This window comes from Ichthyophthirius multifiliis (assembly GCF_000220395.1).
Source record: "Ichthyophthirius multifiliis unplaced genomic scaffold scaff_1120509249577, whole genome shotgun sequence".
NCBI lineage: Eukaryota > Ciliophora > Oligohymenophorea > Hymenostomatida > Ichthyophthirius > Ichthyophthirius multifiliis.
This window is the reverse complement of record NW_004087582.1, coordinates 1-21,369: the sequence shown is the minus strand read 5'-3', so window position 1 is coordinate 21,369 and position 21,369 is coordinate 1. Positions and strand designations below refer to the sequence as shown.

The following is a 21,369-nucleotide window of genomic DNA, read 5'->3' as shown; positions in this document are numbered from 1 at the left end:
ATAAAGAAAACATATACTGGCAATTAAAAGGGCTTTGTATATTGTATAATATTAGTTGGTATTTGTTTGATAAAATTGCATATTATTTACTTAATGTAATATAACTTATTTATGATTTTAATATATCCTAATGTTCTAATATTATTGTTTTTTAGAATTAATTTTTAACATTTAATAAATGGAGTTAACCTTTTGTAAAAAAATATATAATGTTTGGGTCTTAACTAATTTAAAAGGTGTCATATTATACTGGAAATTAAAATTATTATTTTATTTCTATTTATTGTTTATCTTTTTATATTTAGCAAATAAAAAGATTTTTTTCGTTGGTTAAGATGTAAAGATAATTAGAAAATAATTAAGCCTGCAAAACTTTAAATATTTATTAAAATACTAACTAAAAATTATTATCTGAATCTAATAATGTAATGTTTTCATTTTTAAAAATAAGTATTAAATATTGATATAGATGAAATATATTAATTAAATTTTGGCCAAAAATTCCTACAATTATTGGTTGTGAATCAAAAAAACTATAAATCCCTTTAAATTATACATTTGCATTTTAAATTTATTCAGAATTAATTGTTTTTATCAGAAATAATAAAAAAATTAAAAGTTAAATAATCATTTTATATAATAAGATTTAATTTAAAAATTTCTAATAAAAATTAAATTATTTTTAAAAATATTTTTATATGAATAAATGAATAAATAATTAATAAATATTATTTTAAATTAAATATAATAAAAATATATAAGATATTTTAATTTAATTAATGAATATTTATTTCATCTAAACAAAAAAAATAATAAGATTTATAATATTTAAAATTAATTAAATATAATATATATTAGAATATAAAAAATTAATATAGAGCAATAAATCAAATATATTTTTATTAAATTCTTTTATAAACTTTCCTTTTAAATAAATATATTAGAATAAAAAAGTAATCAAAATATATTACATAGTTATTATAATAAAGCAAATTAATTATACATTTATATAAATTTATTTTTTTATTAAAAAATAATTTTGAGATTATACTATTAAAGAAATATTAATAATTTATTTTTTAAAAAATCAAAAGGCTTAATTAATATTTATTTTTTAAAAATAAATAAATAAAATCAACAAAATAAGTTAATATTATTAATAAAAAAAATTTATGGATTAATTTTAACTAAAAAATTTTTTAAAAACTCCTAAAAAAATAGAAAAAATTAATATATAATATGCTTAATATATAGTATTATTAATTAATATTATTGAAATTTGTTTTAACATATATAAACAAAATATCATTAAATTTATAATTTAATTAATTTTTAAATTGAAGTGTCTATATAGTTAAAATTAAAATAAATAATGAAATTATAATAAAATATCATAATATAAATATTATGTTTTGATTAAATAATTAAATAAATATAAATATTTTAATATAATAAATTATAAATAAACCTCTTAAAAAAAAAATGTAATAATTATTTCCTGACTTTGAACTCTAACTAGAACTTGAAAAATCGAACAATCATCAAATACTATCATAAACCTTAATATTCGACAGAAATTAAAATTTCAGTTTAGCCTCATAACATGTAAGAAATTATTAATTAATAATTGATAATAGTAAATCAATGTTAGGCACTGTAATGGAATTAACAAAATAGCTATCATTATAATTAATTTAACATGTAGCATGTGTATAGAAATAATCTAAAATATCTATAATGACTTTTAATCATGAAATTAGTTATTAATAAAATCTGCATGAATTCGGTCCTGAATGGATTTTATTTACCATATAATCAATATAAGCTTATGGAGGAACTATATTCTGTAATACATTCGATAAAATAGCAGAAATATCAACTTAAATTAACCCCGAAGAATAATTAGTAATCATATATTTAACTGACGGATAAATAAACAATGAATTAGATAAACATAATTTACATAAATCTTACACAAATATGAAAGAATGTTTAAAAAAAAATCTTAAGTATGTTGAAGTTCATGCCTTAGGAATGGGAAAGAACCATGATTCTATAATATTAGATAAAATTATATAAATAAATACTGTTTAATCTACGTATTAATTCATAAAAGATGCTAAAGAAATAGATTTAGCCTTTAATAATATTTGTGAAATAATAGAAGAATCTAGATTAAGTGCTTATTTAAAATATAAAGAAAAATAATTATTTTTATGGGATGAAACGATACCTGCAAATCTAGAAAATGACATCGTAATTAAAAATTATTCAGTAATAAATACTGAATAAATAAAATAATTATTCGAATTGGAAATATAGGATTTAGATATATATAATTTTTTAGAAAAGGAATGTTTATATCTATTAAAATTAAACTACAAAGTAGAAGCAGAGTCTTATATAAAAATAATATAAGAAAATTTCCGTTTTAAAAGATAAAAAAATGAATTATTACTTGAATTTGTAATTTTGAATAATTAAATAATAGATTTTATAAATGAACTTAGATAAATGATAAACAAAGTAAGAAATAAACCTGAACAGATTAAAATCCTATAATACCATAAAAGAATTTAAGAATTAACTCTCTTAAAAGATGAACTTACAGCAAAATCCTACAAATCTAAAGACAGAAAATCCTAAAAAAAAATCTTTTAAAGATTCTCCTCAATGTATAGATAGATTTATGAATGTAATTAACTTATTGATAAATTTTTATAAAATCAAATAAATTCTGAAGAAATTGCAATTTTAAATTAATTGGCTTATCCAAATATTATGAACAAAATATTCAAAAAGCGCCTTTAAAAACGTAAAGAGGCCAGTATTATCCAATTTAACGAATACAAGAAACAAAGAAGAGTCCTATTATCAGACATTAAGTAAAATTTTGAATAATACGAATTTGTATACAAAAAAGACATATAAAACATACCAGTGTGTTTCCTGACCCGTAATAACTTCCTTGAATCGCTACTTGAATAGGATTGTTTATGTATAACATTTATTATAACCAAAACTGAGCTTGCAATTGTACGTCCTGAAAGTCTTAAAATAAAATAAGTTTAACCATCTATTATTAGTGCAAAATCATATATAGATTCCTGTAAATTCTAATTTGATATGCCATATTCTAGACAAAGATTTGATGGAGAGGATTCATAAATAATAAAAGGAGTAAAATAGAGAATGTATAAATGCGGTCATGCCTATATTTATAAATCCTTTGCATTGATAAATGGCCAGATTATGGTTAGAACCAATCCTTGGGTGGATAGTGACTTAAGATTCTTTGGGATATCATCACACTTAGAAAAGAGCTGTTCCATTTTTACTTTACAATTAAATTGTAAGATAAATATTGGAGAAAAAAGGAGAGTTTTTGATAACTTAATTAAATTGGATTGGTAGAACTTGCCTTGAAATTTGTTCAGAATGCATTTAGGATATTGAATAAATGTAAATAGAATAATCTTAAGGAAAAACATTAAAATAAAATACTTTAAATTAATTTGAGAATTTCTTTATAGACCCTATTTATAGGGATAAAGATAAAATTCCAAATATTTATATTTTTCTGTGCTAAATTTATTGCGGATTAAAATTAGAATGGGTTGAATTTGAAAATGAAAAAAAAATAGAAGAATTTTTCTAGGCAATAATAGAAGAAGCTTTAAGAAGAAAAATGCTAAACTATAATTAAGAATTCAGCATATTACAACTAGTAAATTTAATGCAATCCGATCCAGTGTAAATAAGTAAAATGTATTAAAAACTCGAGAATGATATAATGGAGAATGTCCATTTAATTAATTTTTATAGGTTTTTGTTTTTATAAATGTTCAATAATAAAAATCTTGTTTAAGAAAATTATATTATTGAAAAAACACTTTAATTTATACAAAATTAGAATATACATGCTTTATTACTAACTAGAAATGAGAAATGCACTAAAGCTCTTTTCATTTAAAATACTATATAAGGTCAAAATAATGTGAGGAAAAATTGCATTCTAATGAAAATGTATAAAAACCCTTTCTTGTTTCCTGATAATGTATTTGATTAACTTTAAGATATATATGATGAGCAAAAAAAATAGTTTTCTTATAAAAATAACTTTTTTATTTAAAAAATGAACGTAAAATCTACAAAACTAAAGATTTAAGGGACTATCACTTTTCAACCTCCACATGTAATTAATAGAGATAAATTATTAGTTTAATAATTAATTGATAGCTAAGATGAAAATGAATTTAATTAAGTTATTTAAGAATTAATGAAATATAAAAAAAAATCTATTTGGTATTTTTGGATTCTTTTGGGTAATAATGCTAATTAAATTAATAATAAATTAAAGGTAATTAGAGATAAAGTAGGAATCATAAAAAAATTAAGTAATTATACTAAATATTTGATTTAAAAACAAAATATAATTGAAAAAGATATTATAAGTTATATAACAAGTTGAAATTTTTAAATTTAGTTTTTTTTAAAGAAATTTATTTATCATTAAAAAAAAAAAAAAAATCTTTTCAAATTAAAAACAAAATAAATATAAATATATTTTAGGTTATAATATAATTATAATAATATTTATAAATATACATATTATTTATATATTATAAAAAAATAATTTTATCTTTTAAATAATAAATTTAAATTATTATTTATATGTAAAAAAATTTAATAAATATTAAAGTTAACATAACTAAATATATTCCATTAAATAATTAAATTACAATGTTTCATTATTATAAACTAGAACAATTTTTAGTATGATTTTAAACTTAATACTAGTATTTTTATTTAACCTTCTTTTCAATATTTTTAATCTACCATCACTACCATAATTCAATTTTCAATCTATCAACATTTGCATTTATTCGAGGTTAAAATTATAACACACATCGATATCAATACAGGTCCTTTTTCTTATCTAATAGTCCACCATTATATAAATTTTTTGTAATAATAAATACAGAAATGATCTTATAAATATGGCATTTATAATTACTAAAGTATTTTTAAAGCTATTAATAATACAATTAGATTTTAACATATAAACAATCACGAATAATATATTTGGAAACTTATTTTTAAGGAATATCAAGAGGATTTTTTCTTTTTAATTTAGAGAACGAAATAACTAATATTATAATTTTAAATATAATTATGTTTATATTCTTAAAATTATTTCTTTAAGAAATTATAATAAACTATTTGAAAAAAAAAAGCTTATTTTAATTTTTTATTATAATTATTTATTAGTAAAAATATTTATTTTTTTAATTAAATATCTAAATAAATTATAAAAATAATATATTTTAATAAATGAAATAAATATGTTAATACTGTTCTTATGATTAAAATAGTGTATTGGGATAAGGGGGATTTTCCACAGTCTATAAAGGCATTTATTTTAATTAAATTTAGCAAATAAATATTGATGTAGCTATAAAAAAAATATCATAACTTATGCAAGATGGAATAACATTAAATAAATATTTTGAAAAGGAAATATAAATATCATAATTTTTAAAAAAAAGTTTTAAAAATAAAAAATAAATTATTTAAATTTACGATGTAATATAAAGCAATGATGAAGCATTTATTGTTATGGAGCTTTGCAATAAATTTTCTCTTAAAGACTTATTAAATAAATAATATTAATAATAATTTTCTCTTATTTAGGCAATAGAATATACTTTACAAATAGCCTAAGGATTAAAAGTTTTGCATAAAAAAGGATTATCTCATAGAGATATAAAACTAGAAAATGTTTTTTTGTAAAAATCTAATTACGGATATAATTATATAGTTAAATTAGGAGATTTCGGTTTATTAAAAAATAGTGAAGTAAACTCTTTATATTAATATATAAATAAATTAAAATAAAATTTATTTTTAGGATTTATAATCTAAAGTTGGTACTATTTTTTATATGGCTCCTGAAATGTTAGATTTAAATAAATAAGAATATAATGAAAAAGTAGATATTTGGGCTCTTGGATGCGCTTTACATGAAATGTTGATTGGAGAAAAACTTTTTTAAGGAAACGATATTAATTAAATAAGATTGTCAATTATTAATTTTAAAGGATACAAATAAGTTAATTTTAATGTATAGATTAATTAAAACATAATTTAGTTATTAAATTAAATGATTACAATAGATTCTAGTAAAAGACTTAACATTTTGTAAGTAATAAGTTATATAGAAGATTGTAAAAATGAGTTAATATATCTAAAATTATTAACAAACTTAGCAAATGCAAAATCAAATATTCACTACTGAATAATAAAAAAATTAAAAAATCGTAAATGAGAATAATAAATTAAATTAAGAAATTCAATAATTAGTAAGTTTAAATTCATAATTAAAGAATAAAGTAAATTAATTAAATTAATAGTTATAAATATAAAATCAAAATTAATCTATGATTAACTTATAAGAAATATAAATACATAATAAATATCAATTAGAAATAGAATTATTAAAATAAAAATTAAAGAATAATAATAATTAGTTGATAATAACTCGAGCAAAGAATAAAATGAAAAATAAGATATTAAAGATTAATTTGAAGAAATATAATAAGGAATTTAATTTTAACATAAAAATTAAAATATTTAAGATTTAGAAAAAATAAATTAATAAAATGATAAAGTAGAAAAAAAAGTAAAAGTAAGAATTTATATTGATTCTATAATTAAGTCGATCATTTTAATATTATAATAACGATAATATAATATGCAAGATAGTGAAAACTTTTTACTTTAATCTGGTTAAAAATTAAAAACCATTTATGAATAACTTATAAATTGAAAACAGCAAAAAATATACAAGAAAATAAAGATATATATATATATAAATAATAAAAATATATATTAATAAAAATTATAAATATAAAAATAAGTTATTAAGTTTTTAATTTCTATTAAGATCTTTATATAAAATGTATAAAAAGAAAATAATTTAAAAACTAAGATTTTAAAATTTTTTCAAATAAATAAGTTTTTTAATTTAAAATGAATTAATATTTTAATCTTAATTATTTATTTTTTTATTCAATATATAATAACTTATAATTACTTTTAACATATTTATGTATATATATTTTATTATAAACAAATACAAAAATCATTAATTATTCAATTTTTAATTATTATTTAATAAAAATTCAAAAAAATAATAAATAATAATAAAAATATTTATTTGTATATATAATACTGTTTTTCAAATTCAAATTTTTAAACCCATTACCTAAATACCCAACTTTCCTAAATTACACAATTTACAAATAGTATCAACCATATTTTTGTTATGTCTTGCCCCACAATAAGGGCATTTAATAGCTTCTCTGGGATTTTACAATGTTTTCATAGTATAAGGATCAATATTATAAGCTGCATCATCTTCATAAAGCCAAGATTCATCAAAGCTAATTTAATTAGCATTAGTTCCATTAGCTTCGCAAGCTTTAAGTACCTTTTAAGCTCCTTAAATAACATCAGGTTTAGCTAAATTTGGATTTGTTTCCAACAAGCGAATTAGTTTTTTCGCAAAATAGCTCGAATAAATATAGTTTTGTAATTTGTAAGCTTAATTCATAGCTACTCTAAGTGTCAAAATTCTATGATTTGGTTTCAAATTACATATGGCCATATAAGCAGTCAATTCAAATTTACGATTTGGTTCATTGTTTTTTTATAATTCACATTTCATAGCAATTAAATATTCATAACATATGCTAATTAATTATTTCAAGTCTTTAAGTTCTTATTCGTTAGTGATTTTGACTAAAGGAATTGTATATAAAACGTCCAAAAAAGCATTAAATGATTCACTAAATTTACCATCTGTTGTATACTTAGAACCTGTAACTAATAAATTTTATAAAGAACTCATATTTTTGCAAATAAAAGGTCTATTGTATTTTTTGTTTTATATATAAATAAATAAAAAAATGTAATAATTATAAAATTACTTATTATTTTAATGCAAATGTTATTAAGTAGGTTATAAAAAAGGAATTTATTGAAATAAAGTAAACGAGCAAGTAGCTATTTTCAAGCTTTCGCCCAAAAGAGGTAGGAAATTGTAAATTCCTAATTATTTTTTCCATAGTTAGAAAGCGTTTTCGAATAAACCAAAGAATACATGATCTGCCGGGATTTATGATTATTTTACTGCCTTTAATAATTTACTTAATTGAACTTCTCCTAAAAACGCATTATTTTAAATCTAAGTATCTTTTTTCTCATTTTCAAATTCTGGAATGTCTAAGTCGTCGTCTTAGGCCCAATTTCCAATATCTTAATCATCTTCATTATTGAAGTTTATTTTTTTCTCTTCTTCTTATTATTTTAAGGCTTCTTCGTGTATTTCTTCCTCGTCAACTATGTTGTTTTGGGCTTTGGCTGCTTCAGGAATGTTATTTTATTGATTGTCTTCTCCTTCAGGTTCTGCAAGGATGACCATATATTCTTCAGTGATGACATTTTGAGGCCAATTTCTGGTGCATTGAGGGCTTGTTTCTGGATTTAAAACTAAAGGTTTAGGAGGTATAATGGCTGTGGATTTATAAGATTTTAATTATTCAAAATAGTCTAATTAATCTAAAGAATCTTTCAAAGGTTAAGCTAATTCGGGCATATTATGGACTACAGCAGTATAATAGGCTAATTATAATTAGTTTGAATCAGCTAATACTCTGATTCTTTATTGAATATCACCTAGAATCAAAGCATTGTTGAATCTGCCCATTATGTCACCTCTTTTGATCGAGATATCAAGCATTTTTTAGAGTTTTTCTTGTTTTCCGGTTATTAAATATAAAAATGATAATTTTTCGAACTCTTTTATATTTTGATATGCTATTTCAACTATTTAATGATTCCCTTATCTTTTAGCTTCTTCAGCTAATCTCTATTTTTTTATATTATTTTTATTTATTTATAAATTAAAATATTATTTTACAGCCCAACATTCAGGATCTTTCAATTCTTTTGCGGATTTAAAGGCCTATTCTAAATTTCCTGAATCTACAGCTAATGAGAATTTGGCTTTAACATCTTCAACTAAATTAAGGGCTATTGCCGAATAATTTTTCTTGTATAAATAAGAAACAACCGAATTTCCTAATTTTTAATTGTTTTCCATATAATACTTTATTTTTTCCCAATTTTTATCATAAAGAGCTTTCTTTAATTACAATTCTTCGCAATTAATGCTTGTTTTTAATATTTTAGATTAACGATCTATTGAAATAAGGTTGTTGTCTTCCACCTTAACTACTGTAAGATTCGAATCAATGCATTTAATAATACCTGTTTCTCCATTTAAAAGACCGAATTTTAAATGATTTATAGTCGTATAGAAAATCAAATTATTGTGCCAAGTAAGGGATTTGATATTGAATTTTTCTTTAATATCACATATCTTGTCCAAATTCTTATTACGGATATAAATATTTTTCTTACAAACCAAAGAAACCATGGTACTTTATTTATTCCATATAGCTTGCTTTACTTTCGAAAATTCTGGATTATAAGGGAATTTACTAATTTCTTTTTTAGTAGATGTGTCATATAAAATAATGTTTTCATCTGTAACTATTATTATCTTAAAAATAATAAAATTATTTTAAAATAAAGCTTTTGCTTACTTTTCCAATTGGCCCTTAAAATATTTTCTTAACGTCTCTAATATCTGGTAGCGAATTGCTTGTTCTATATTTTTTATTTTACTTAAAAAATGTATTGCTTTTAATTTTTTACGAGTCTAGATCCACGTTGTATATTTCGACTTCTAAAGATTCTCTAATTCTCGCAATTTTGTTTTTGGATACAAAAACAGCTCCTTTTGCGTAAAAAGTTTTTTGAGATTCCTTCGAATTTTTCACATCATCAAATTTATTAGTATCATAAGAAAGTAGCACGTATTTATTCACAGATTTATCTTTCTAATCAACTCCAACGATAAATTAAATATTTTAACTTTCATAATTATTATATTATAAGAATATTATATTGTCACTTATTAAAGTTCCCTAAGATGAAGATTCGAAAGTTTTTACAATACTTTCCACTTTTTAATTAAGATTAAAATGTTTTATTTATCTCCTATAAGTGTAAAACAAATTATCATTATCAGTTAAAGCTTAAGGAATTCCTTCTTTAAACAAAGAAAAAACGAAAAATCCGCTGTCACATCCAGAAGCAAAAGTCAAATTTTCAGGATGGACGCATAGAACCCAAAACCTATCATTATCTCTCTTAAAAGTATCCATGGGCAATCTTTTGTTTAAGTCCCATACTTTTGTGGTCTTGTCTTCACTATTAGATAAAATAATATCTAATTTAGGATGGAAAGTGACTGAAGAAACATTATTATTATGTCCGTATAAAGAGTCATGTTCCCAAGCTTTGGTTTCAGTATATTTCCAAATTTTAACTTTCTTGTCGTCACCAGCAGAAGCTATTAAATTCAAAGTAGGATGGAAACAACACCAATTAATACCTCTTTCATGTCCTTCTAAAACTGAATGAATGTCGACTTCGTTTCCACTATGCATTTATGTAGAGGACTAAAAATATTTATTTTTGTTAAATATATAAAAAATATATAAAAATTACTTTATTAGATGAAGATTGCATGAATTTTTTTCTCGTAGCTGTAAAATCCCAAATACGTAAAGTCTAATCTAAAGAACAGGAAGCAATTAAATCTTTAGAAGGATGGAATTAAGCACACATAACATAATGTGAATGTCCTGTTAAAATTGCAATCATGTTTCGGTTTTGCCAATTCCATATTCTTATAGTTTAATCATCTGAAGCACTTAAAATCCAAGGAAGTTCATGATGAAATTAAACTGTTCGGATATAATCTAAATGACCTTTCATTACAAATAAACATTTCTTTTGCTTGTAATTCCATACTCTGATTTTATAATCATCACCTCCAGATGTGAAAAGAGGCTATGTGGGATGAAAATCGATTCCTCTTACAGGACCTTCATGGTCTTCAAATACATCCAAAAGTTATTTAAGGCGATAATCCCATAATTATATCTCACCAGTGTGTAATGCAGATAAAACCCAAGGTCTTATAGGATGGAACGCTAATCCTTTTACTCTTTTACTTTTTGCTTCAAATTTTACTATCATTATTGTTAGCTATTTTATATATATAAATATATATTTTTTTTTATGAAAATGTTTGTGTATATATTTTACTTCTTTTGTTAACTTTTTTAAATTTAATATATATATATAATATAGTTTTTTATTTTATATTTATTTTTTTAATAAATTTAATTATATAAAAAAAGATATGAAAATTTACTTTTTACGTGTAAGAATTTATTTAAATATATATTTTTAATAATTTATTTTATTAATTAATATATAATATATTTATCGAATAATTTATAAATATATATTTTTTTTTTAAACAAAAAAAATAAAAAAAATCAAATTCATAATATTTTTATAAAATAAATATTTTAAAAATTAAATAAATAAATAAAAATGTTTTATATTTACATAAATATTTTAATCAACTGTTTAATATGATCTAATTTTTACCTGATTTAATAATTTCATTCTAATTTTAATTAACTTTTGAATTAATTTAAATTATTAATAATTATAAATAGTAAGTCTTATTATTTTTAATTGTTAATATCCAAATTAATAGTTTAAATTTTTTCCAAAATATCACTTATATTATGATTTAATATATATTTGAATTAAATATTTTCTGAATTTTTACTTAAAATTTATTAACTATATTCTAAATTTTTCAATTCTAATTGCTTAATTTATTTCTGAAGCATTTAAATTTCAACAGTATTATTAACAACCTAAATTTCATTTTAATTTTTTTGATAAATTGTTTAAGTTAATTCTTATTATAATTTTTCAATTACAATATTTTATTAAAAATATATTTATTAGATTTAAATTAAATTATTCTATTAAATTTTAATTTCATTTTATGTTAAAAATTCTATTTAATCGTTTTTAGATTTTAATTAATTATTTAATTCAACAATATTTTATTATAATTATTATTTTTATTAATTATAATTAAAAATTAGGTTTTAGAAATTATTAATTTTTTTTCCTAAATAGAGCTTTAAAATTTCATATCATCCAATATACCCTAAAGAGAGAAAATCTATTTTATTTTTTCTTCTTTTTCATTTCTTGTATAATCTAATTCTTGCTCCAAATCTGCTATTTTTTATTTCAAATCATTTATACTCAATTTTTATTCTAAATTATCTTTATTTTATGAATTTATCTATTAAAAACTAATTTATTGTTCTATTACTTCATTTGATTATAATTCTAAAGAAATATTCTTTATTTTCTCATAATAAACTTTTTGATTATTAAAATATTAATTTTAATCAACAAATTCTAAATTATTATTTTCAGTTTAACTATAATAACTATATTTTGGTGTCATTTATAATATTTAAAAAATCGCAATATATAATTCATTGGCATTAAATCTCTAAGCAACATTTTACTAAATCATATTATCTAATAAATCAGCTATATTTTCAGGCACCAATTCCTAAAACATATTTTCCTTCCAAAAATCTTTATAACTCTTAAAATTTAGAATATTTATTCTTACAATATTCGGATTATTTTCCTGAAAAATTTTTTCTCCTACAATTAATTCATGTAAAATGCATCCTACAGCCCATATATCTACTTTATGAGTATATATTTGATTTTAAGGTTCTAACAAAAGCATTTCAGGTGCCATATTAGTAATAGTACCAACTTTTGAAACCTTTTTTAAATATAAAATTAAAAAAAAAAAATTTACTTTTAAATCATTATTTGTCATTAATCCATAATCACCTAATTTAACAATATATTTATTTGATTAATAGTCATATTTAAGGAAAATATTTTCCAATTTAATATCTCTGTGTGTAATATTAAAATCATGTAAAGTTTAAAGACCATTGGCTATTTATAAAATATACTGAAGAGCAATTTGCCATTAAATCCTACCAAATTTTAATTTTAATTTTAATAAATTATCTTAATCACATAATTCCATTACAATATAAGAATCATTTTATTCATTATTGACAACAACTTCGTGTAATTTTACTAAATTTGCATTATTTTATACTAATTATTATATTTGGTATGATATTTATATTTCTCTTTCATAATATTCGTTTATAGATTAATTATTAAGTAGCTTTTTTCTCAACTTTTTAATAGCTACTTCTGTTTCTTGTCCATTTTCTAATATGTATTTGCCTTTGTAGACTTAACCGTAGCTACCTTATCCAATTAATTAGTTTTCAAAATAATACAAATTTTAAGAAATTTATACCTTAAAATTCATGTAAAAAATTATATATAAAATTTATTTAAGATGCTTAAATAATGAAAAATTATTTATTTTAAAAAAATAATTTTTAAAATATAAAATTTCAATTATAATATATTTAATTACATATAAATCAAATACATTATATTATAATTTTATTATTTTTCTATATTTATATGCGATTTTATTATAAATAGTTATTTATTCTTTATTTTATTTACGTTTTTTACAGTAAATGATTATTTTATATTTTTTATTTACATTAATATAAAAATGTATTTATTATTATTAAAGCTTAAATATAAATTTTTAATTATTTTTACTATAATATATATAAAAATCATTATTTTAAATTATTAGTCTTAACTATTATATTTTCATATTCATTTTCTTTAAATAATTTAAAATAGTTAGATTCTATATTTATATTTTCTATAGTTTCTAGACAAGAATTTTCAAGTTATTATTGAGTAGCTTCACTTCCATAATTTTTCCAACTTTTAACAATTTGAAAATGTTGTAATTACCTTAAAGGTGGAGGTTTATTTATTTTTTATTACTGATTGTTTCCATAAATTTATTCTTCTAAAAATTTTACTAATTAAATAGCATATCTTCTGAATCCAACTATATTTTAATGCGCTAAAATTCTAACGATTCTTAAATGATTATGGGTGTTAATTAAAAAACAACTATTAAATCTTTTCTTATAATTTTAATTTAATTCTATATGCCCACTTTAATAATTCTTTATTTTAAAACCGAAAAAATCATAAATAAGATCATAAGCTCTTTTTAATAAAAATAATTAAAATAGTACATATATTAAATTTACTTCACTAATTTCATATATAATTTTTATTTTTTCTTAAACTCTTAAGTTTCATAAGGATTTAATTTAAATGAATATTTATTAAAGCGTGAACTATAATTATTAGGGAATAGCCATTAAATGTATTGATGATTTTTTTCCAATAACTCATAATTACCTTTCCTTATAATATATATAATTATATAGTTTACTTTTATTATAATTTTTATATATTTACCACTCTGTAAGAATATAATTAATATATTCACCTTATAAATCTGGAAGACATTTTATTTAATTTTTATAAAAAAGAATATTATAATATTAATTAGGCATATTCAAATTTTTAATAGTTTTTTATTTATTTTCATTTTATTGATTATTATTTTATCTATTCAGCTGTTTTTATTCTATTACATTTAACTAAATTTTGGTTTATCTTTATTAGTTTTACTTAGATTATTGATTTTACGAATTCAATTATTAAATATTACTATTTTAAGTTATTTAAATGTTTTCTTATTCATCTTCTTCAGAATTTTCACTTTATTTTTAATTCATTATTATATTTTTATTAAGAGGATAAATTTCAATATTATTTAAATATAAATATTTTATATTATTTTTAATATAGATTATATTTAATTTAGAATATTTCTTATTAAAAATAAAAAAATAAAAAAATAATATATATTAAAATTTAAAAGATTAATTAAAAAATATTATTTATTCCACCATTAGAAAATAGAAAATAACATTTTTAAAAATTTATATTAAAAAACCTTTGAAAATTAAATTTTACTTAAAAAAACAAATTATTTTAATTAAGAGAAGTTGTAAAATATATACTTATTTATAATTGATTTTAAAATAAAATTATAATAATTAAATATATATAAATTAATAAATTATTACAATCATTTTATTTATTTTTATTAATATATCTTTTGTATATTTATTTAAAAATACATTATATTAATATAAAATCTTCATTTATTTGATAATAATTATGTTTTCATTTCTATGCTTAATCAACATTAATAAGCCTTGTTGGCCTAATAATAAGTTCATGATCAATTTAAATATATTGATTTAACAAGTTTTTAAGTTCTTCATTTTAATTATGTAAATCACTAGTTTCTTCAATAAGTTTTTATCTTTCTAATAATAATTCATAATACTCTGATAAAGATTTATCTAATACCTAAAAAATAAGTTTAAAAAAAGATTAAAAATTAAATAATTACATTCCAAATTCTAAAAGTTCTAGCAGGGAGTACTTATGTAAGTTTTTCCCAATATTTTTTACCTTCTCTAGCAATTCTTTCCTTTATTTCTCTTTGAGTTTCTTATTTAACAGCTTTTTTAGAGCTTTAACTTTCAAGCATATGCTTTCTTTATTCTTTAGTTGTTTGCCAATTTTATAAAAATCTAATAATTTCATTAATATTGATTTAAGTAGTTTCCAAATCTATTTCTTAAACAAACTATTCTTCCTATGATTATTATTCTACTGGTTCAACAAAATCTACTTCTTTTTATTTTTTAGAATTTTATTTATCATCATCTTTTTTATTCGTTTATTTATCAACTTATAATTATTATTATTATTCATTTTAATTTTTATGAAAATTTTAATCTTTAAGATTTTATACTTGTTGTAAATTTTATTATTATTAATTTAAAATTTAATCGTTTTAATTATTTTCACATACTTCTTCATTTTATTCTTCTTTTATTTCCTAATTTTATAAAATAAATATATAAAATTTTATTAATAGCTAATTAAAATATAAAAATATTTATTTATTTTATTTATTATTTTATTAATATTTATTTATTTATTTATTTATTTATTTATTTATATATTTATTTATCAATAATACTTTAATTATTCCTGCCTCTATAAGTCTTTACTTAGCTTCCATTTATTATTCATCTAAAGTTTTTACTCTGCATGTTGTTATTAATTATTTTATAAAAATATTCATTTCATCTGTTGATTCTATATATAAACATTTTTTAATACAATCTAATCTTTAAGAAATGTTTTCATGTTCTGGTTTACCTTCTAATTCTTCTCTAAGTTTATCATCAATCAAAAAGTCAGCTTCATCTAATATAATTTTGCAAATTTCTTTTAATTTACTTTCGCTTACCAAAAACTATACTTCTTCAGATTCCGCTAAAACAGGTTATTAACTTGCTAATTAGTTAGCTATAATTTCTTCTTCCGTCAAATGATTTACCCATTTTATTCCTAATTACTAAACGTGTATTGTCATATTGCATTTAATTATTTATTCTTTTAGTTTTTGTACTTCAGCTTCATTCATTTTTTAAATTTCAGTGTATCTTTCCATATCAGCTTTTTCGAAATGTTTGAATTTTCTTTATAATTCTTTGAATTATTTTATAACCCTTTTATATTCCTAAGTTAATCTTTTATTTTCCTCTTTAAAGTTCTTATCTTTCTAAAAATAATTAATATATATTAATATATTTGATTAAAAATAAAATAAAATAAATTAACTTAATTATAATCCCTAATTAAATCTTTTAGTCTGTTTTTGTAATTATTTTCTCTTCTTTTAAGTTCATCACACAAAGTGTTGTTTTCATCATGTTTTTCTTTCAAAACTTTTAAACTATAGTCTAATTTTTCAGTAATAAGTTAATATAATGCTTTCATGTCTTCAAAGCATTTTTCTAAATCTTAAATTTCAGTTTCCATTGTTATTTTTAATTCTGCGTAATGTTTGGCTCCTTTTATTCTTAAATCTTCTATGTTTTTGATATTATCTTCTTCTTTTGCTGCATATTAATCTACATATTCTTTCTCTATACTGTTATGTTTTTCGAATATTTTATCGATTTCTGTTTATTATTCTTTAATTAAATTTTATCTCTATTTTTTAAAAAAAATTAATATATAAATACAAAAAATAAATTTACATCCTATTCAAATTGTTTTTCAATATCTTCAAATTCATTTAAATTTGCTAATCTAACAGAAGTATATTAACTTCTCATTTATTTAATCATATCTCTAATATCATTAGATTATTCTTTAAGCATTTTTATGTATTCATCATCTTTCTTTTTTAATTCATCTTCAAATTCTTTTCTTAGATTTTCTTTTCCTTCAATTATTTATGCAAATACTTTTTACTATTCTTGTATTTACTTTTAATTTTTTTATTTATAAAATAAATATTTAATATTTTTATTTTTCGGTAATAAATACTGCATTTAATTCTTCACATTCTTCAATATCATTCAATTCAGCCCACTTCATTTCTAAAGCAGCATTTCTTTTTCCTGAAGAAGCGGCTTCATTTTAAATGCTTTCATATCTTAAATTATATTTGTATTTTTAAAATAGGTATTATTAATTTTTTTTTAATTTGTACCTTTCTTTTCGGAGCTTATCATCTTCTTATCTTTTTTTTTTTTAGAAACGTTCACTTTTAAGTTTTAATTTATTGATTTCTTAATATGTAGAACGTATTAATAAATCTATATTTCCTCTAGAAACTTGAATTTATATTTTTCCTTTTTACATTCTTATTAAATAATTAAGTTATACTTTTTGTTTGTTATCTTAATATATATTTTATTTATTATTTTAATATTTTTTATTTTAAAAATTGTTATTTAAAAAAAGAAAGTTAATTTAAAAAGAAATTTATTTATGAAAATATAAAAATAAAACAAAAATCATTTTTTAATATTCTAAACAAGCCATTCAAGTCCTTCATCTATTCCTAAATATTAAAAAATAATATTATTTATGTTTATTTATAATTGAATAAATATATTAAATAAAAAGCATTATATAATATTATTAAAAATATAAAATAAATATAAACCTTCTTTAGTAACAGCAGAACAAGCTACAATTGACCAAGGTCTATCCTTTATATCATCTAACTTTAATGTTTCACTTATCTTAAAGAAAACAATTTATTAACAAAAACATTTAAATAATAAAAAAATACTTCATCAGGAGGTAAAGCTAAATTTAAATCTTATTTATTAGCATATAGTAATAAAGGAACACCTGCTAAGTCCTTTTCCTTTTAAATAAAATAAAAAAAAATATAATTAAGATTATTACTTAAAGCAGTTTTTATAATTCTTCACCAGATTCATTTAACCTTTTAGAATCAGAAGAATCAATAACATAAACAAGGGCATCTGTGTTTTCGAAATAATTTTGCCAATAAGTACGAAGAGCTTTTTAACCACCTACATCCCATACATTTAACTTAAAACCTTCATGAGTTAAGTTTTTTATATTAAAACCATGTGTTGGTTTTATTGTTGTAATATCTTCATTCGAAAGTGCTTTTAATATTGTAGTTTTTCCTGCATTATCTAAACCTAAAACTAACAATCTTATTTCTTTTTAACCTTATCTTAAATTTCTTAATAGTGAAATTAAACCCTATTTATTATAATTAATAATTTGTTTTTTACATTAAAATATCTTACCATATTATCTTTTTTTTTAAAAAAAAAATATTTTTTAAATTTTATTATATATTAAAAATAATATTTTTTAAAATATAATATAGATATAAATTTTATATATATATTTTTATTATAAAAATAAATATGTTATTTTTTATATAAATATATAATATATAAATATTTATATATAAATAAATTTATATAATATATAAATATTTATATATAGAGAAATTTATATAATATATAAATATTTATATATAGAGAAATTTATATAATATATATAAAAAAATTTTAAAATATATAAATAAATATAAAATAATTTGTTATTTATTTTAACGAATTCTATTCCTCACAAATTATTGAAAAGTTTGAATCATATCTAAAATAAAAAAGAAAAAAATCAAGACATAGTTGGGAATGAATTTTCATCTAAATCAATCTATTTAACCTGCTTTTTCTAATGGTTGTGATTTTATTTTTCACCTTAACGTTATTATTTTTACTATTGTAAATCTTAAAGATTTTCCTAATTAGGTAAATCAATATAATATTATTTCTTTTCTTATAATAAAGAAATAGACTTATCGATTTCTTCTTTCAAAAGAGGAGTACTAACTGATAATATATTAAAGCCTTTAAGGATTTCAAAAGTATGATTGAACATTATTTTGATTTCATTTTTTTATTATTACTATTCTTATTTTTATTATTATTATTATTATTCTTATCTTTACTATTTCTATTATTAGTTTTTCTTTTGATTTTTTCCTTATCCACTGAAGAAATCTCTTGATTTGTCAGGTTAATCTTTTTTGCTTACAAGAACTGTCATTTTTTCATTTTTTATAAGCTTTTCAATATCTTCTTTGTTTAATTAAGTTTATTAGGGTTAGTTTTATTCAATTTATTAATCCTATTAATTAGATTTATCTGGTTTTTTTCCAGATAATCTTTGTAAGTATTTAATTAAGGTTTCAGCCATGTCAACATATTTAAGATATTTGTTTTTCTTATTTTCTTCTTCTTTAATTTTCTCTTCTTTTTCTCTTTTTTTATATTCTTCTTCTTCTTTTTTTTCTTTTCTTATCTTCTTAAATAATCTACTTATTTCTTTACGAATTCAATATATCTGTATAATTCTTATTAATCCTTATATGCTTTCATTTAATTAGAGAAATTATTGTAAGCATCATTTTTCATCTTTTTTAGTTCATCTACTTACTTTTAACATTCACCCTTAATAAGTTCAATTTCAGGGGTTTTTTTTCCATATGAATCTTTTTTTATCTAAAATTTTTATTTAAAATAAATAAATAAAATGGAATAGAATATTAAATAATACTTTTTTTAAGTCATCTAAATTAGATCTATATTCGTCGACTTTTTCTTAAGCTTATTTGAAAGCTTTAAAAGCAGCTCCCATTTTTCCTTTTAATTATTTACCTTATTTTTCGAGTTCGACTTTTTCATATTCTAATTTTTATAGAGGACTATATAAAAAATAAATAAAGAAAAATTAAATAATATTCTCTTACGCGGCATAAGGTAGAGAAAGCTTAAGATCTTCAATTTAAGAGACAATTCTTCTTTCTTCTTAATTAGTAAGTTTTCATTGTCAACTTTCTTTTATAAAGCAACAAGTTCTGCAAGGATTTACTTTCATTCAAGCATTTTCTCATTTTACCTCTTAGTTCGTTTTATCTTTTGAACTTTAAAAAAAAAAAATTAATTGTTTTGAAAAAAAATAGTATTTACGACTGCTTAAATTTAATCAGCAATGTCTTAATGTTTTTTTTGTGTTTCTCGAATTCTTCCTTTTTAGATTTGAGAATATTAAGTTATTCTTTTAAAAGTTATTATATAGGGGTTTGTTAGTCATTTAATTCTTGTTTTTAGTTCTTATTTAAGCTTAAAATTTCTTAAGTTTTTTATTTTTTTTATTAATAGCATTATCAATTTAATTTTCGATATCATCTATTAATTTGTTTAAATCTTCTCTTCTAGGTTCTTTTAAAATTTCTTTTTCTTTGGGTCTTTCAGGAATAGGAGTTTCCAAAGTAATCTAATTTCTATCCCAATTATAAATACTAACTCTTTCGTATATGTTTTAATATTATCTATTGTTATTTCTTGGCTTTTAGTCATCATTAAGAAGTTATTCATCTCCTTGTTAAGATTTTCTGATGTATTTATGGGTATAGTTTTTATGTGAATTGTTTCCATGAGGATGCTTTTTGTATCCTGTAGTATCCTAACGATCTACTTTAGGCGATCTATTGGATCCTTTATTTACTCTTCCTCCTTTCTTATCTCCACGAACATTTTCCTTTTTGTAACTTAATGGATCTTCTTTAATTTCTTATATTTACATATTTTTAATTAATTTTTTTTTTTTTTATATTTTTTATTTTAAAATTTTTACTTTTTCTATTTATGTTTAATACGTTTTATTATATATCAATATTTTTTTAATTTATTTTATTTTATTTTTTTTAAAAAAAAAATAATTAACAAAATTTTAATATTTAAAACATGTGTTTATATAAAATTATATATTTTTTAATGATTTTTTAAATTAAAAATATTTTTATAATAAACTATTTAAATATAAAAATATAATCTTTAATATAATAATTTTATTTAATTTCTAATGGATTTTTATGATAATTTATTTATATTCTAATATGTATTATGAAAACAATTT

General features: G+C 19.2%; 6 protein-coding genes across 6 annotated transcripts, besides 21 other annotated features; 1 reads left to right on the top strand and 5 right to left on the bottom strand. All coding sequences in view use genetic code 6, as the record gives it.

Moving 5' to 3' along the window:
* Positions 1-4,579: 4,579 nt before the first annotated feature.
* Positions 4,580-4,628: a microsatellite.
* A 1,066-nt stretch (positions 4,629-5,694) lies between these two features.
* On the top strand, positions 5,695-6,237 carry IMG5_013720 (protein kinase domain protein; the record flags this gene model as incomplete). Its single annotated transcript, XM_004039644.1, has 3 exons — positions 5,695-5,859; positions 5,912-6,081; positions 6,177-6,237. Coding segments are annotated over 3 exons (396 nt in total), but the record flags the coding sequence as incomplete, so codon positions are not given.
* A 630-nt stretch (positions 6,238-6,867) lies between these two features.
* Positions 6,868-6,918: a microsatellite.
* Positions 6,877-6,906: a microsatellite.
* Positions 6,919-7,217: 299 nt separating the features above from the next.
* On the bottom strand, positions 7,218-11,186 carry IMG5_013710 (hypothetical protein). The gene is made up of 6 exons (XM_004039643.1): positions 10,642-11,186; positions 9,784-10,592; positions 9,672-9,735; positions 8,984-9,628; positions 7,992-8,932; positions 7,218-7,931 (listed from the first exon to the last, which is right to left on the bottom strand). The coding sequence occupies exons 1-6, from the start codon at positions 11,173-11,175 to the stop codon at positions 7,247-7,249; spliced, it is 3,678 nt and encodes a 1,225-aa protein (XP_004039691.1). The 5' UTR covers positions 11,176-11,186; the 3' UTR covers positions 7,218-7,246.
* A 304-nt stretch (positions 11,187-11,490) lies between these two features.
* Positions 11,491-11,527: a microsatellite.
* A 425-nt stretch (positions 11,528-11,952) lies between these two features.
* Positions 11,953-12,000: a microsatellite.
* A 318-nt stretch (positions 12,001-12,318) lies between these two features.
* On the bottom strand, positions 12,319-13,324 carry IMG5_013700 (hypothetical protein). Its single transcript, XM_004039642.1, has one exon. It carries the CDS (start codon positions 13,210-13,212, stop codon positions 12,874-12,876), a length of 339 nt encoding a protein of 112 aa, XP_004039690.1. The 5' UTR covers positions 13,213-13,324; the 3' UTR covers positions 12,319-12,873.
* Positions 13,325-14,802: 1,478 nt separating this feature from the next.
* Positions 14,803-14,846: a microsatellite.
* Positions 14,847-15,204: 358 nt separating this feature from the next.
* On the bottom strand, positions 15,205-17,754 carry IMG5_013690 (hypothetical protein; the record flags this gene model as incomplete). The annotated part of the gene is made up of 7 exons (XM_004039641.1): positions 15,205-15,393; positions 15,437-15,685; positions 16,076-16,663; positions 16,723-17,097; positions 17,145-17,375; positions 17,437-17,545; positions 17,603-17,754. 7 exons carry the CDS (start codon positions 17,752-17,754, stop codon positions 15,205-15,207), a joined length of 1,893 nt encoding a protein of 630 aa, XP_004039689.1.
* Positions 15,989-16,066: a microsatellite.
* A 24-nt stretch (positions 17,755-17,778) lies between the features above and the next one.
* Positions 17,779-17,833: a microsatellite.
* Positions 17,807-17,836: a microsatellite.
* Positions 17,837-17,847: 11 nt separating this feature from the next.
* On the bottom strand, positions 17,848-20,088 carry IMG5_013680 (hypothetical protein; the record flags this gene model as incomplete). Its single annotated transcript, XM_004039640.1, has 6 exons — positions 17,848-17,956; positions 18,062-18,140; positions 18,191-18,268; positions 18,310-18,639; positions 19,782-19,952; positions 20,008-20,088. 6 exons carry the CDS (start codon positions 20,086-20,088, stop codon positions 17,910-17,912), a joined length of 786 nt encoding a protein of 261 aa, XP_004039688.1. The 3' UTR covers positions 17,848-17,909.
* Positions 18,770-18,946: a microsatellite.
* Positions 18,781-18,869: a microsatellite.
* Positions 18,819-18,975: a microsatellite.
* Positions 18,821-18,946: a microsatellite.
* Positions 18,821-18,948: a microsatellite.
* Positions 18,829-18,946: a microsatellite.
* Positions 18,918-18,968: a microsatellite.
* Positions 19,345-19,403: a microsatellite.
* Positions 19,348-19,393: a microsatellite.
* Positions 19,348-19,403: a microsatellite.
* Positions 19,348-19,413: a microsatellite.
* Positions 19,678-19,750: a microsatellite.
* A 348-nt stretch (positions 20,089-20,436) lies between the features above and the next one.
* IMG5_013670 (hypothetical protein) lies at positions 20,437-20,988 on the bottom strand (the record flags this gene model as incomplete). Its single annotated transcript, XM_004039639.1, has 1 exon — positions 20,437-20,988. A coding segment is annotated over one exon (552 nt), but the record flags the coding sequence as incomplete, so codon positions are not given.
* Between the last annotated feature and the right edge of the window lie 381 nt (positions 20,989-21,369).